Raw genomic sequence first — 15,050 nt, forward strand, 5'->3', positions numbered from 1 at the left:
GCTACCCACTGGCAGAAAATATGAGATCAAACATGAGAAGCTCAGAAAGACAACAGATGGGCAACGATGCCATGTAGATGTTCAAAAATAATTTGCTGCAGTAGGGAGTCCAACAGAGCAGCAATCCCATGTGGCAGTCATCATGACTAATTTTTAAATTAGGATTGTCATATTATTTAAGGTTTAATTCATCTGGCTCTGGCTTAAAGATCAATAAAATATACATGTATTCTCTCATGAAAATTCTAGGAATCATCACCTGAAAAACATTAACTACGATTGTGAAATTGTCTAATATTGTGTTGGCAGAGCATCCATACTATTAATGTCAGAAAACAGTATAGTCTGCCCCCACATAATGAGTTGCCATGGAGGAAAACAGGACTGATTTTTTTATTTGCGGGAAGGGATACAGTTTGGCTTAGGTTTCTAAAGGAAATGGAGGGATTGTTCTTGTACAGCTGGAGTGAAAGATTACCATACCTAGAGACATAAAAGAGGGTTTGTGTCCACAGCAGAGATAGGGTGAAAATTTGGGGAAATTTCCAATGCTTAATTATTTTTTTTACAAAAAAGAATTGCTTTCTAACATTTCTCTTTCTCCAAATTCCAACTATACTTGCAAGCTTAGCAAGGTTGGGATTACCTTGAAATAATGGTTCTCCCAAGACATGGTCCATGTAAAGTGACCATAGAGACAACAGATCTAATCAACTTGGACCTGAGGCAAACTAACTGAGAACAATGATATCATACTTGGAGAGCATGCCTGGTAAGACACAGTGGGTATAAAAGCAATTGGAAAACATTTGAAGTTAATTGAAAAAATTGTCTTTGGAAAAAAGTAAAAGTAGAGAATCCTTTTTATACAGTACATTAAAAAGAAGTTGATAACCCTTTTTTATACACTACATTAAAAATTTTGAATGGAAAAACAAATTAAATCCAGAAATATCCCCATTCCTTCCATTTACATTACATCCCATTTCTTCTTACATAGAAAAACCAAAAGAACATGTTAAATGGAAAGAAAAGGCGATTTTACAGAATGAGAGACTTACAAAAATGGAACCCCCCTTATTGTAGTACAGTTAAAAGAAAAATTGCAAATATTTTCAATGAAATGGATTCTTCATCAATTACATCACTTAATTGTAAACTCTATAATAAGGACAAACTATGACAAAAAAGACAAAATTTGAACAGATCCAAATGCAACTTATGGAAAGCGTAAGAGAATAACATCTAAAACGTATTCTTCTTTAGTTGAAATAGATACAAATCCATCAAATGGATTGAAAACAATATGGGAAATAATATTAGGATAAAAAGAGAGCAAATTATATGGAATAAATTATAGATGACTCAAACAAGGAAAACTGTATCAATAGCTCTTTGAAACTACTACATCAATGGTATATTACTCTGGTATGTCCTGCAAAAATAAGTAATACAAAAAATACAAAATATCGGAGAAATTGCAATCAACAAGGCAATTACATCCCCATGTGGTGGACATGCCCTGTAGAATCATGGTTTTCGGGAGGAGATATGTTTGTAAATTAGAAGGGCTTTCTTTTTTTTCTTGTGGTGGTGCTTTTTTTAAATGAACTTATTATTTTTAAAAAATATATTTTTCATAAACCCCACTGGAATGAGAAGCAGTGGTGCACATAATTGTTCATTTTATAGGGGAACAATTATTGCCACAAAGCTTCTAGATCAACGGGCACATCTTTCCAGCCAACTGTTGATCCATAACTACACTCAGCATTTCTATAGCTCAGGCTTTGGTTGTAACCTTTACAATGATCCCATAAGTAGGCTAATGTTATCACTAGGGGTGTGCAAAAGAAAAAAAATTGGATAAATTTTGATTTGGGGGTATTCATGGCTAAAAATTTGGGACGCCATAATAGCAGATTTGGTAGCTGCATATGGAAAGTCCATGCCCCATTTCTGCTGCTTGGCACTTGTGCATTCAATGGACTGGTTCTGTGTTGCAGTCCCTACAGAAAGCCCCCATCCCAATTTCTAAATCTGAGAGATTCTCTAAATCCCAATTTTTAAATCTGAGAGATTCTCTAAATCCCAATTTTTAAATCTGAGAGATTCTGTAAGGTCCTGCGCATTGCACTACCATTGCCACAGTAGCACTTGTTCTGCTGGGCAACCATGTTCCTTGCAAGCCAGCACCATCAGCACAGTTGACTTGACTGCAGAGATTCTCTAGGAGAATCTGACTGCTGTCTGGGGTAGGTTTTCCTATCATAGATGGGTTCCCCCTGGTCCAGTCATTTTAGAAGTTGAGGGTTCTGTGGGAGAGAGGCACCAGAAGCAGCCCTGCAAATTTGGTGCCTCCAACCCACCCTCCCCCCCACCGCCCAGAGGCACTTTCCCCATTGCAATTACAGTGAGGATAGTGACTGACTAATTTTTTCCTATCATAGGGGGAAAGGGTCCTATTTGGGTGCCCCTAGAATTGGACCCCTTTGTCCAATCTTTTTGAAACTTTGGGGTTCTGTGGGGGAGAGGTTCCTAAAGCTTCCCTGCAAATTTGGAGTTTCTACCTCAACCCCCCTGCCCCCCATCCACACTTCATTATACCCTATTTTGCCATTTTCAATGGCCCACAGGGTATAATGAGGCCGAATTTCGGCAGCAATTCGCATCTGCAGTATACGATTTCTGAATCAGATCAGAGAATCTGATTTGGCTCTATAGGACCTGAATACAGCCAAATCAGCTGTTTTTCGGGGGTATATTCGGTTCGGCTGAACTGAATGCACACCCCTAGTTATCGCCTCTGTATTTCTGTCCTGGGGAGAGGGGACACTAACGCTGAAAGACTGGGTTTGCATCTATGGACATTGGCAGTAGTGAGATTCAAACTAGAGATTTCCTTCTCCTTTGCTCTGACTTTTAGTCGCTATGCTGAACTAGGTCTTTCTCTTAATTCTTGTTCCATAACCTTCGGAAGCTTCTTCTTCCCTCAAAATTAGGTATACAGAATGGTACTTCAGAACAATGAAACAAAAGAGCTTATTTCACAGCACATTTAAGCTAGCAATTCCTACAAATTTACAAAAAAACAATTAATAATCACAGCATTTACTGAGGCAATGGTGTGCTTTCAATGAAACACCACACAAGTGCTACTAGTGTGCCACAAGCAATAAGTTAATTATGAAATTAAAGTCTATTGTGAGCCAAAGCATCCACCCACAGAGAAGGCTGCCTGCTACATCTAGAGCTCTGCCTTTGCCACCTCCTAATCGCTCCCTATTGGGATTGCAGGCATATATACATCACTACAGTGAGTGTAGTTGGGTCAGAACTATTCAAATGCTTCTCTCCATGAGTTACGACTTCAGGTTAGATTCCTTACAATCAGAATTACTCTTTCACACAAATCTTTTTGGTAGCAAAAAGAAAGTGCCTCTCCAAGTGTGCCTCATTATCAGAATTTAGAGAAACTTGGCTGGAAGGATTATCTTCTGAATGAATGTGGAGCATATTATTGGTTCCATAAAGACAAATCCTTTTGATCATTTGAAACTGATACGTAATTACTAGCTTGTACTCATTTGGCATCATCAAAACTTTGAAAATATGGGAACTGGTGCTTAGTCTGAAGCTCTTGACAGTAACGTAGCACATAACATTTTACAAAAGCAATTTCATTTCAGTTTTTAAAAAATCCCTGTTTAAGCTCAAACTAGATTAAACTAGTTTTTTTTAAAATTTACATTGTAAATGGTTAAGTACTGAAAATAACATTGGGTGAGGTGATTGAGAAAAGGCAGCTATTTCATACAAATACAATCTAATTTCAAACACAGGGATCACAACAGAGTGACTGTGCCTAGGGTAAATGATACTTATCCTATCATTGAAGGTCTATAAATTTGTCCTCTTTTGCAATACCAGAAAATTGAAACAGCTGCAACTCAAACAGAGATTGTGAATTGTTCAGTATGTGTTCCAACATTATTTCAGGGTGTTACACAATATTGTTTCTGCAGAAAACACTGCTACCAATCAGTAAAGTTACAGGATCCTGTCAAGGCTGAAAATAAAGGGGTCAAATTTATCCCCATTTATGTCATGCAACACTTGAATTTATTCCCATTGTCGTCTTCATAAAAATAAAAAGCAAACTCACACACAACACAACATTGTCTTGTAACCAAGAAGAGTTGAGTGAACTGCTTTTCTTTTTTTAAAAAATGAATCAAATAATTCTTACTTGATCTTTTCAGATAGATCAACTTAATTTGATAAACCAGACATGTTTGATCTGAATATGAGAACATTCTGAATATTTGCACATTTTGGAAGGAAAACTTGCAAGATGATTTAAGTCAATGTTGGGGGGGGGGGGGGACAAAACAACAGGAAGCAAAATAAACTGCAAAAGACACCAAGATCCAAGAAAAAAGATTAAAATTGAGAAATTGCTTATTCGATGTCATGCAATATAGTTATACAACTGACAAAATGGCTAAGAAACTGGCTGTTTCTGGAGGAATGGCTATTTGAATATATTCAAGAAATAAAAGTGATCTATTTATGTTGTCTTCAGTAGACTGCAAAAAACAACAACACTGTTTTTGCTCACCAAAGAAGGAATTTGGATTTCAAGGACTACCTTAAAAGAGAGGAAGGGCTTCAGCATTAGAAGCCATGCTGCACAGAAGATCCCTGGTTCAATCCCAGGCATTTCCAATTAAAAAGGATCAAATGCTGCAAGTGATAGGAAAGACCTTTTCCTTTCCATAATAACGGGGACCTGCAGTTGGAGTAAGTAATTCTGAGTTAGATGGCCAGTGGATTGAGCTGGTATAAGGCTGTTTTGTATGATTAACTGTAGTGGAAAGGAGATAGGTGGTGAGCCATACAGTCCTCCTCCATGTGAACAGCAATCTCAGGGCAGCAGGGGATTAAATTCTAAACAGCACTGTAGATGAAGAACATCTGGGATGAAAGAACAGTGTAGATAAGAAGCAATCAGAAGACAAAGAAGAGCAGCAGAAGCAGCTTCAGGGAGAGAGAAAGCAGCTTTGAGCAGAGAAGGTAACTTCGAAGAGTAGGAAAGGATTTCTAAGCTGTGTGAGAGCTGAAGAGAAGCTTCGCACTCCGTTCTTGTCTCCACCCTGGTTTCTTGGAAGACTGCCTGACTTTGTGAAGTAGCCTTTTTATCTTATAAAGGTCACTGGGTGGGTGAGGGATTCTCCTTGATATTTTTCTGTTAAGATGAATAAAGCTGCATTCCTTTGTTCACATTTATTGCTTGTAGAAATCAATAGAACCCATGGGTAATATATCAACCATTTAAGTTTATATGAAAATAGTATCAAGGGGTGAAAAGATGCAAATTCACTGAATTGCTAGCAGTACATCAATAGCAGATGTTGATCTGTTATCACCACTTTTTTTAAAAAAAATGCTTCTGACCGCATGAAACCTTTAATGGCATTGGACCCACTTATCTGCAAAACCTTCTCTGTTCTGTTATGTCCTGCTGCAACAACTTTGCTCATCAGAAAAAAACCTTCTAAAGGTGCTATCCTGCAAACTGGTATAACTGGTGACTGCCTGTTCATTCATATTCTCTGTGGTGGCTTCACAGTATGAAAAGGTCTGTTTAACGCTATTAAGAAGGCCCCCAAACTTCTATTGTTTTGCAAAATGTGCAGAACAGAAATGTTCAGGAGAGCATTGCTGCAGATGGAATAGAGCTGCGATGTAATGTATCAGCTCAGTAGAGGACCTCTATTAAGGACAACATGTTTTTTCTTCTTGTTTTTCAATCCCAGTCCCACTGCATTATGTTGTTTTCATGTTAGATTCAAATTTTACCATTCAAATGTTTTATTTTGTAATCAGCATAAGGATTGACTGAATAGTTCTATCATACTTGTAACCCACCTGGAGCCCCAGTGAGAAAAGCAGACTACAAATGAAAATAAATGAATGTGTCATGATCTCTTCACTGAGAAACACTGGCTATTCTCTGATGGATAGAAATAACAGCTAACCATGTGAGAGTGCCTGATCATAGCCTCTAAAAAAAGTTGATCTCTTCAATCAGTTTCTGATCTACAAAATTTACAGTTTCTCATTTATAGCCACACCAAATTACATTCTCTCACATTCATGCATTTATAGGGAATACCAACACAGCTACTTCCAAAGGTAAGAAAACCAGGACCCACATCAGCATTACCATTTATTTACTGTAACAGAAATGTGGAGGAATATTTCTCACTATATACAAAATCCCTTTCCAATGAGTAATCACAGCCTTGACTCAATATGTTGAGGAATACTGAGAACATCTTTCAGGTCCAGGCAGAAAGCAAAGTTGCACTTACCTGTAACTGTGGTTCATCAATGTCTTCGGTGCTGACATTCATTGGAACTGTGCAGGCCAGCTGTGGAATAATTTTTTTTTCCAGCTTAAAGCTATTGTGGGGGGTACCCTTCCCTTTCTGGAGCTGACACAGTGGTTTTTTCCAACCATCACATGCTCCAGAAGCAGGTGCCCCCTTCCCTCAGTTCCTGCAAGACCACCATGAACCCCCACATGGGCAGAAGGACAACCATGCAGAGCAGAAGGAAGGGAATGTGTGTTGGCACAGAAGATGTTGATGAACAACAGTTACAGGTAAGTGCAACTCTGTTTTCATCTTCTGTCTTCAGTGCAGCCCCACATTGGGACCCTTCGCAAGCTACCCACCAGAGGAGATAGGGTAATGCTCTCACTGAGAGAGAGCCTGGAGAACTGCTTTGCTTACATCGGTATCCTTCCCTTGCCTTATGTCATGATTTTTTGTGTTTCTTAGATGGCAGTTCCAAAGAGGAATGGACTGGAACTGAGGTTGGTGATGGGAATCGAGGATTCCTCAGCTGTAAAATGGGTGTGACAGATGCAGTTCTTTTTTTGCTGACTGAGGGACTTCTTTATTGCCAGGATTGACCATACAGACAGTGGCCAAAACGAGACTCCAGTACCAGAACCGACAGGTTCGTCCATTGCAAGGAGGAAGATTCCAATCTAGAAGATTATTTGGGCAGGACCAAAGACAACAAAGCCATAACTCAGCTTTTAGTTGGGAAGCCCTTATCAAAATAAGGTTTGGGCATGAAGTTCTGATAGATGGCACAAGTACCTACAATATGAGACTCCCCAAGACATGAGATAGAGCTCATGTTTGTCACTTTGAGTCATCTTGGTCCTGCATTTCATGAATTTTTGAAGAGCACCTTGGTCATCATAATTGGGCACCACAAGTGGTAGATGCTGAAAGACCACAGGGTAGACCACTGAGAGGCACCTCAATTTGCTGAAGATCTCCACCAGTGAACCACTGGTCTGATGAATGGAAAGAAAAAGTCTCACTCTACCAAGAAAGCAGAGTTAAGGACATATCTAGATGTAATGCGATGGCAAAACAGGAACTGAGGGAAGGGGGTGCCTGCCTCTGGAGCACATGATGGCTTGGGTGGAAAAGCTGCTGCATTGGCTCCAGAAGGGGAGGGGCACCCCACAGTAGCTTTAAGCTGGGGAAAAAATATTCCACTGCTGACCTGCACAGGTATAGTCCCAATTTCGGGCTGGACCAAAGACAGATGATGAATAAGGTATTGTTGGGAAGGTGTGACATTCAGATATGTTTAAGAACCCTTACTTCCATTTTAGAGATGCACTGACACACTTACTTGAAATAGACCCACAAGAAAGTCAGATAAATATGAATGAAGCTGCAAAGCCACTGCCCTACTTGTCACCACTGAGAAAGCACAAACCTAGTATGAAGTTTCCTGTAAGAAAAAGCCCCCTACTTTTCATACACATGGACATCGTGATCACCATTATGGTTGCCAGGGTGCCTGGAATTTTGACTCGCACACATCTGCTCTAAGAAGTGGACTTTGCCCACGGTTTCTAAGGCTTATGTGGATACTATAAGCCTCAGCTTTGTAGCAGTATTCTACATCTCTGGACGGGTATTAGCCAGAACTACAGACTAGCCTCCAGCCACTTCTTGCATGCACCATCTCGGCCGTTGCAGTGGAAGAAGCCACGCCGCCATGAACTGTACAGGCAAACAGTTTCCAGCCTGTTTCCATGAAGCAAAGGCTACCACCACCAGAATCCACCTTGCTTTCCTGACTCCATTACAGCAAAGCAAGAGACTCACATATCCAACAGTTGCTTCAACTTTTGAATAAGGCAATCAAGCTTATCTTTGGCGTGGATCCTGCCAGACTGCCTAAGCTTTTGTCCAACGGAACCCAAGACAAAGAATGGTGCCAGCAGAGGAGTAAAGAAGAGGAAGAACAGCTTCACTCAGAGCCATAGTTATTGTATAAATCGTGTGTCACCTTAGGTATCAATTTGACCCTCTATTGTCACATATAGATAAGTTTGATAGCTTGTTAATCACTTCCACCCCAACACCCTCACCTATTCTTTACCCTAATGGTCACTCTGGAACCTCCCCCATTTTGCCTATTGTTACCTGGAAGCCCAATCAAGTAACTAGAGCCAGGACCACTCATTGGCTGGATATGGGTATCCAATTAGGTGTCCCTAATAAACTGGCCATTGGCCACCACATAAGTCCAGCCCTTATGATCATTGCGGAGCCTCCCCTTTTCTGAGGTCACATACCAGCTGACCTCCTGTCATTTGCCCCTGCACCTCCTACCCCCTAAGGGCTCAAGGTAGTCCTTATAACCTCTGGCCCAACTCCCCACAGGTGTGCATCTAGCAGTACCCCATTCCTGCTGTTTAGATACATCCCCGATTCCTGATCAGTTGAGGGTCCCTTCCCCCATCGCCCTAGCTTATCGCCATTGGAGCCTTCCTCGAAGACTACGATTGGTAATTATCACCCTGTTTGTCCATCCTTATGTTACTTCTATATATTTTATTAGATCTGTATGTATGTTATATGTATCTATTGTCTTGTATGTGTGTTCTATATTTTTCTGTAATAAATTCATAATTGTTTTACTTAATTAATGTCCTTGGTAAATTTAGCAATAATTTCTGGAAGTGGAATCCTGTATACATAGATTCTAGTCCTTTTAAGCCAAAGTTGCCCACCTGTCAATTCCCCAACCTCTTTTGAGGGCATTTTGGCTTACATTCCAAGGGGAGGGATTGTGTCATGAAAAAGAGGATATTTCTATTAGCATCTGTAAAGGCTATGGCTATAACAAGTAATGCCTTACTGTGAAGAACAGTTTGAATTTAAATCCAGCATTATATATTCTGCTTGTTCATAAGGAATGTTTAACTTTGTGTAGAACTTGCATAAAATTTTGCACCTGATACGTTATTTTGCACTTTAAATCTCACAGTGTTCAAATAACCCACAGTGCAAAACATTAATTGACAGTTTGTTTTCTCTCAGTCCACTGTGATTTGCATTGAATAATAGCTTTTAACTTTCTCCATGGAGTTTAGAGGTTTCTGTTTTCCTAAAATCCATGTCTGATTCTTCCAATTCATTGAAGAACAAGGTATAGTAAGAGAAAACTACTATAGTAAGAGAAAACTACTACTATGTTCCAGTAATAAAACAAGACCCACTGGAGAATGAACACAACTCTCCAGAGAAGCAGTGAGCTACAAAAGCCATACAACAAATGCTGTTTTTCAAAAGTACAGGATGTGTCATGGCATTTCTCATCCAATCATTGTTAACTGCCTTTAATAAAGAAAATGGTGAAATAAGGAAATGCATCTGTATTGTTTTTTTAATAGTAGGACAACATACACTCACCTGACTTGCTGGCACACATTGCAGAGCCAAGCTTTTTCCTTCTTCTGATAGGCGCTGCAGTTCTTGCAGATGTTGTATTTGCAATCTTGGCACTGCCGCTTGGTATTGATAAGAAAAGTGAAAGGAGTGCAGCAACGCATGCAGCAGCGCTCGTTAAAGCTGTGCTGCTTGGAAAGGATGTTGCACTTGTTACCTTCTTCATCCAGCTTCTGCTTCATCTCACTGGTGCCCCAGGAAGCAGGAAAAACACAAAAACAAAAGGAAGACAGAATCAAAACAACATTTCACTTGGGCAGACTTAGCTTGCAGTTTACTGCACCATGCTCCCAAATAACTTACAGAAAAGATTATTTCTTCCTGTACAGTATATTAGCTCACCCTTGCAGTGGAACAAACGATACAAAATCTGCCTATGGCTTCATGTCTGTTCAACCTCTGCTTTCTCTTTCCATGCAGCCAGCTGACTGTTCTCTACTAGATATGTCTTGGCTGAATTAATATACTTGACAAGAGGTGTTTGCCTAACAGTGAAAAAATAATATATACCACCAGTGGTTCTCAAACTTTTTGAAGTGAAACCCACTTCTAAGCACTGTATTTTTGAGATCCACTTGCAAAGGAGCCCTGTGCTCCTTTACCCCACCCCACCATAAAATACAAGAATTTTGCATCAGTTAATGTTGAACAAGTTCTAGTCACAATAGGTAATTACAATGAGAATCTGATAGTAGACTTCAAATATACAGTGATCCAAACTCTAAAAATCTTGACTGACACATAAATTAGAGAAAAGGACCAACTCACCAAAGTCAACACATCTTAATAAGCCCTCAGTTTCATGTACAGCCTGGTTAGGGCTACAGAAATTCCACCAAAATCTGGCTGGATATTCAATGATACAGATTTTCCTCTGAAATAGCTGTATTAACTCTGTATTCCTAATTCCAGATTCTATGCACAAGCAGGGGTGGTCTTAATGATTCTGAGGCCCTGGGCAAAGTCTAGTATGGGGCCCCAAAATTGCCATTCCATTATTGGCTCACACAGGGGTCAAAGCAAGTGGTGGCCCTCTATGTGAGGTAGTCAGCAGCCACCTGGCCAAGATTCCAGACAAAACAGGTACAAGTGGCAGTAGATACCTGCTCTTCTTTTTTTCCCTCCCTCCCTTCCCAGAGCAGTGAAACTGAAACTTATCTATTAAAGGTACATCACACTATTAACAAAACTGTTCCATAGACCACAGTTGAGGTGTCCCGATTGTGGGGACCAGAAGTAGCAAAGAACTATGCATTTTTTCCCAAATTGTAAACTTTATTTTGATTTTGAATCTCAGATACAATAATCAGTGTGAGTAGTCACTCAAGTAGTAGTTACATATCAAATACAAAAACAAAAACAAGATTAACAGAAAACTGAGACAGTATGGGTATTTCCATTTTTTCAAATTGCAGAGAACTATGCATGTTTGTACAGTTTGTTTGAGGGACACACTCAATGTCCCAGCAGAACTCTTGTTTTTCTTAAAAAATGCATACCTAAATTAGAATGTAAAGGTTGATTTCAAGAGTGAAAGAGAAGATGTAAGCCTTCTGCTGTCCCATGTGGCTTACTAGACCCAATGTCTGTCTCCCAAGGTCATTTCCCCCCTCAGCTACCATAAGCAAGTCAGTATATGACAAAGGTAAACATTGAGAAGTAAGCAACAGATACAGTACCCATTATCCAGACTCCCTATCACACTTTACAGGGAAAGACTGACACTTTAAGAGATAGGTGTCCTATCATCACATCTACATCTAGCTCCACAGTTGTCTCCTCAGGCTCAGAACCTCAAAGCTTCTAGTCAACTAGAATATAAATCAAGCAACACACTCACAAGCAACACACTCAATACAGGTAAGTCTGAAATCTGTTTAGTAACAAAAAAAGAAGCCAGACAACAGGAGGTCTTGATTTGTTGTTGAGTGTCATAAAGTCTTGATTTGTTGTTGTGTGTCATAAAGCAAATGTAATGAAGACAAAGTTGTAGATGCTGACTGCTAGTCACTGCAGAACCATAATCATATCATTGATGTACATTGCAAATGTCAACATGCCACATTTGCACAGCTGTCTTAAAAACACATAACAACTAACACAATTACTGAGGGAGAAGATACATTCTCTTGGCACCTATATCTGAAGTGAGCACAAGTTTGACATCAATCTCACATTAACTGTATCAGTTTCTTCTCTAATTTCGTAACAACTGACTTCCATCTCCAGGTGAATCAGTTTCACCACATGAATCATCTATGCTGTATTTCCGTATAGGGGCCATTACAAGTCTCCCTTCCTTGAAACAGCCTTTATATCATGAGATTCTCCCTGTGAGAAATGATTGCCTTGTCAAAACATGATTTGGTTATAATAAATCAATATTGACATAAACTTTAAATTCCACTTTTCTCATTCTATACTTGTAAAATGACATGTACTTGAAAGCCCTATGAACCCCAGAGAGCACTGAGGTGAGCAGGGAAGAACCTGCTGATTATCCCCGGGCCGAAGGAAGCAAAACTGCAGAGTACCCGTACCTGGGCTTTCTCCATTGTAGCTCCACACCTATGGAACCAGCTCCCGGAAGAAGTGCGGGCCCTGCGGGACTTTGAACAGTTCCGCAGGACCTGCAAGACCATCCTCTTCGGTGAAGCCTTCACCGACTTCACCGACTAAAAGACTGCTTAAATGATTCTTACCATCTGCTGGAATAGCAACAAGATGTTAATTTTATTGTTTTATTGTTTTTAGAATTTTAATTAAATTGTTAGCTATTGTTTAAATCATTGTATAACTCACTGTATTGACTGATGTTGTTAGCCGCCCTGAGCCTGCCTCGGCGGGGAGGGCGGGATATAAATAAAATGATTGATTGATTGATTGATTGATTGATTGAAATGACATCTGGGATTGTATAGAACAGTCACATTTGCTCTTAAAGTTAATGGCTATTGATAGACTTATCCAATGCTCCCTCTAAGCTGTGGAGTCTTGTGAACAAAAATTCTATTTCATGACCCACTGGCATTAAAGTTATGAACGAGCAATTTGCTACAGCATAGGTTAGTTTGCTCTGGGGCCATTTTTCCTGAGCTAACACAAAAATGTGTGAGCCAGAGGCTAAAAAACTGTGAACTAGTTCATGCTAACTCAGCTTAGAGGGAACACTGGACTTATCTAACAAATTTGTCTTATCCTTGTACAAAGTCATTTTTGATAGGAAATCTACCCCCTGTGAATGCAGTTGGGACTGCAGCTGTCATGTAACACATATTATACATACAATATTTTTTTTTTATAAATAACAAACTTTATTGAAATATATTTTACCTTACTTACAACAAACAGGTATGTAATACAGGAAATGATCAGGTGAAAGAAAATAATACAGTATCAATCACAAATATATAAATGCTAATACAGAAGTGTATTACAGATTAATCTATAAACCGATAATTACTAAATTAAAATAAAAATATCTAATCAATTTGGGGAAAGAAACAAATTATGGAAATAGGTATATGAATGTTATCTGGTACAATAAGGCTAGAAAATAGAGTCAACGTAGTAGAAGGTCTTTGTACACCTTATTTTTTGTAAAGGAGTCGATATAAAGTGGGTCACTGTCTAATTTTTCCAGGATTGGAGACCAGATAGCTATATAGTTGGTATAAGCTTGGTATGGATCTTTTTGGTCTAGACCAGCTTGAATCTTGTCCATGGCAATGTGTTCCCAGATCTTAAGAAACCAGAAGTCAAGTGACAAAATATTTGGATTTTTCCAGGATTGAGCAATGGCTGTTTTTGCAGTCATTAGGAGTTTAGTTATAAGGGATTTCTTTGGAGGTGTCAATTGTATACCAGACCAGTGGTTGAGAAGTGTAACTTCTGGAGTGTCTGGAATAATGGTGTCAGTTAAGGCTGAAAGATAATTATTAACCTAGTACAGCAGCAACTACAGACTCTGATGAATGTTTCTGTTATGCCAAAAGCTAAATATTTCTTCTGAAGATGTTGCAATGTAGCCATATAAAATACATATTTATGATCTGAATTATTTTTATTCTATGTCCCATCCCATTCCTTGAGTAAAAGAAATCCGGTATACTGTGCTATAATTAGATATACTCATGTCTTTTTTTGCAGAAAAAGCCCAGCAGGAACTCATTTGCATATTAGGTCACACCCCCTGATGCCAAGAGCCCCATGGCGCAAAGTGTTAAAGCTGCAGTACTGCAGTCCTAAGCTCTGCTCACGACCTGAGTTCGATCCCCGGTGGAAGCTGGATTTTCAGGTAGCTGGCTCGAGGTTAACTCAGCCTTCCATTCTTCCGAGGTTGGTAAAATGAGGACCCAGCTTACTGGGGGGAAGGTGTAGGTGACTGGGAAGGCAATGGCAAACCATGTCATAAGAAGTCTGCCATGAAAACGTGAAAGCAACATTGCCCCAGAGTCGGAAATGACTGGTGCTGGCACAGGGGACCTTTCCTTTCCTTCCTGCTACCAAGACAGCTGGAACTGTGTGTTACTGCTCAAAAAAAAACCCCTGGATATACTTTAAACTTAGCACCAGGGAACCTGCATGTTTTAAATAACATAGCTGCAGGCTTTGTATATATTTGTAAAATTCCAGTTTCTATAAAATTCACATAGTATTAGCCTTCTTTTGAGTGTTCACAATCTCCATTGGTAACTCATATTTTATATTCTCCCAAATATTAACATAATAAGCCCTACTATAATTCCATGTTAGATCAAGAATATTCTAGCCATTTACCTGACTTCGTTCTTTGCCATAATTTAATCTACAAAGGACAGTTTTGTTGTTGAAACATGAAAATACAGCTCTGAGAAAAATAAAGCAGTTATAACTACTAACTGGTCTCTGTAGCTTAGTGCTTTTAATTATCTTTACAATATTGCTAGATAATAGCTCATCAACTTTATGTACAATAGGAGTTGGGGGAAAGGCATATCTTCCTATATCCCATACATTCCAGCTCCTTTCTTGTCTAAATTTTGCCATCAATTCAAATCCATTTTTTCTTCTCTCAACTTCCCAATCTCCTATACCTCAGCTTCTTTAGGCCAAGAAACCAAGGAAGCAAAAGAAAACATCCAGAGTAAGGGGGTACGTTTTGCTTACTAATTCAAACTAACCATCCAGATCTTGGACTGGTGATAAAAACCTAACAGTTCTTCCCACCGTAAC

The 15,050-nt window shown here is 39.3% G+C and overlaps 1 protein-coding gene across 2 annotated transcripts in view; it reads right to left on the reverse strand.

Annotated features, from left to right (window-relative positions):
• MYRIP (myosin VIIA and Rab interacting protein) overlaps positions 1 to 15,050 on the reverse strand; it is a 186,285-nt gene that overhangs the window by 99,875 nt on the left and 71,360 nt on the right. For both annotated transcript variants that reach the window (XM_060247526.1, XM_060247525.1), the window contains exon 2: positions 9,801 to 10,022. In XM_060247526.1, the coding sequence (XP_060103509.1) occupies positions 9,801 to 10,022 (222 nt within the window). The remainder of the gene's footprint in view (positions 1 to 9,800; positions 10,023 to 15,050) is intronic.

Source organism: Heteronotia binoei, chromosome 10 (assembly GCF_032191835.1).
Source record: "Heteronotia binoei isolate CCM8104 ecotype False Entrance Well chromosome 10, APGP_CSIRO_Hbin_v1, whole genome shotgun sequence".
Taxonomy (NCBI): domain Eukaryota; kingdom Metazoa; phylum Chordata; class Lepidosauria; order Squamata; family Gekkonidae; genus Heteronotia; species Heteronotia binoei.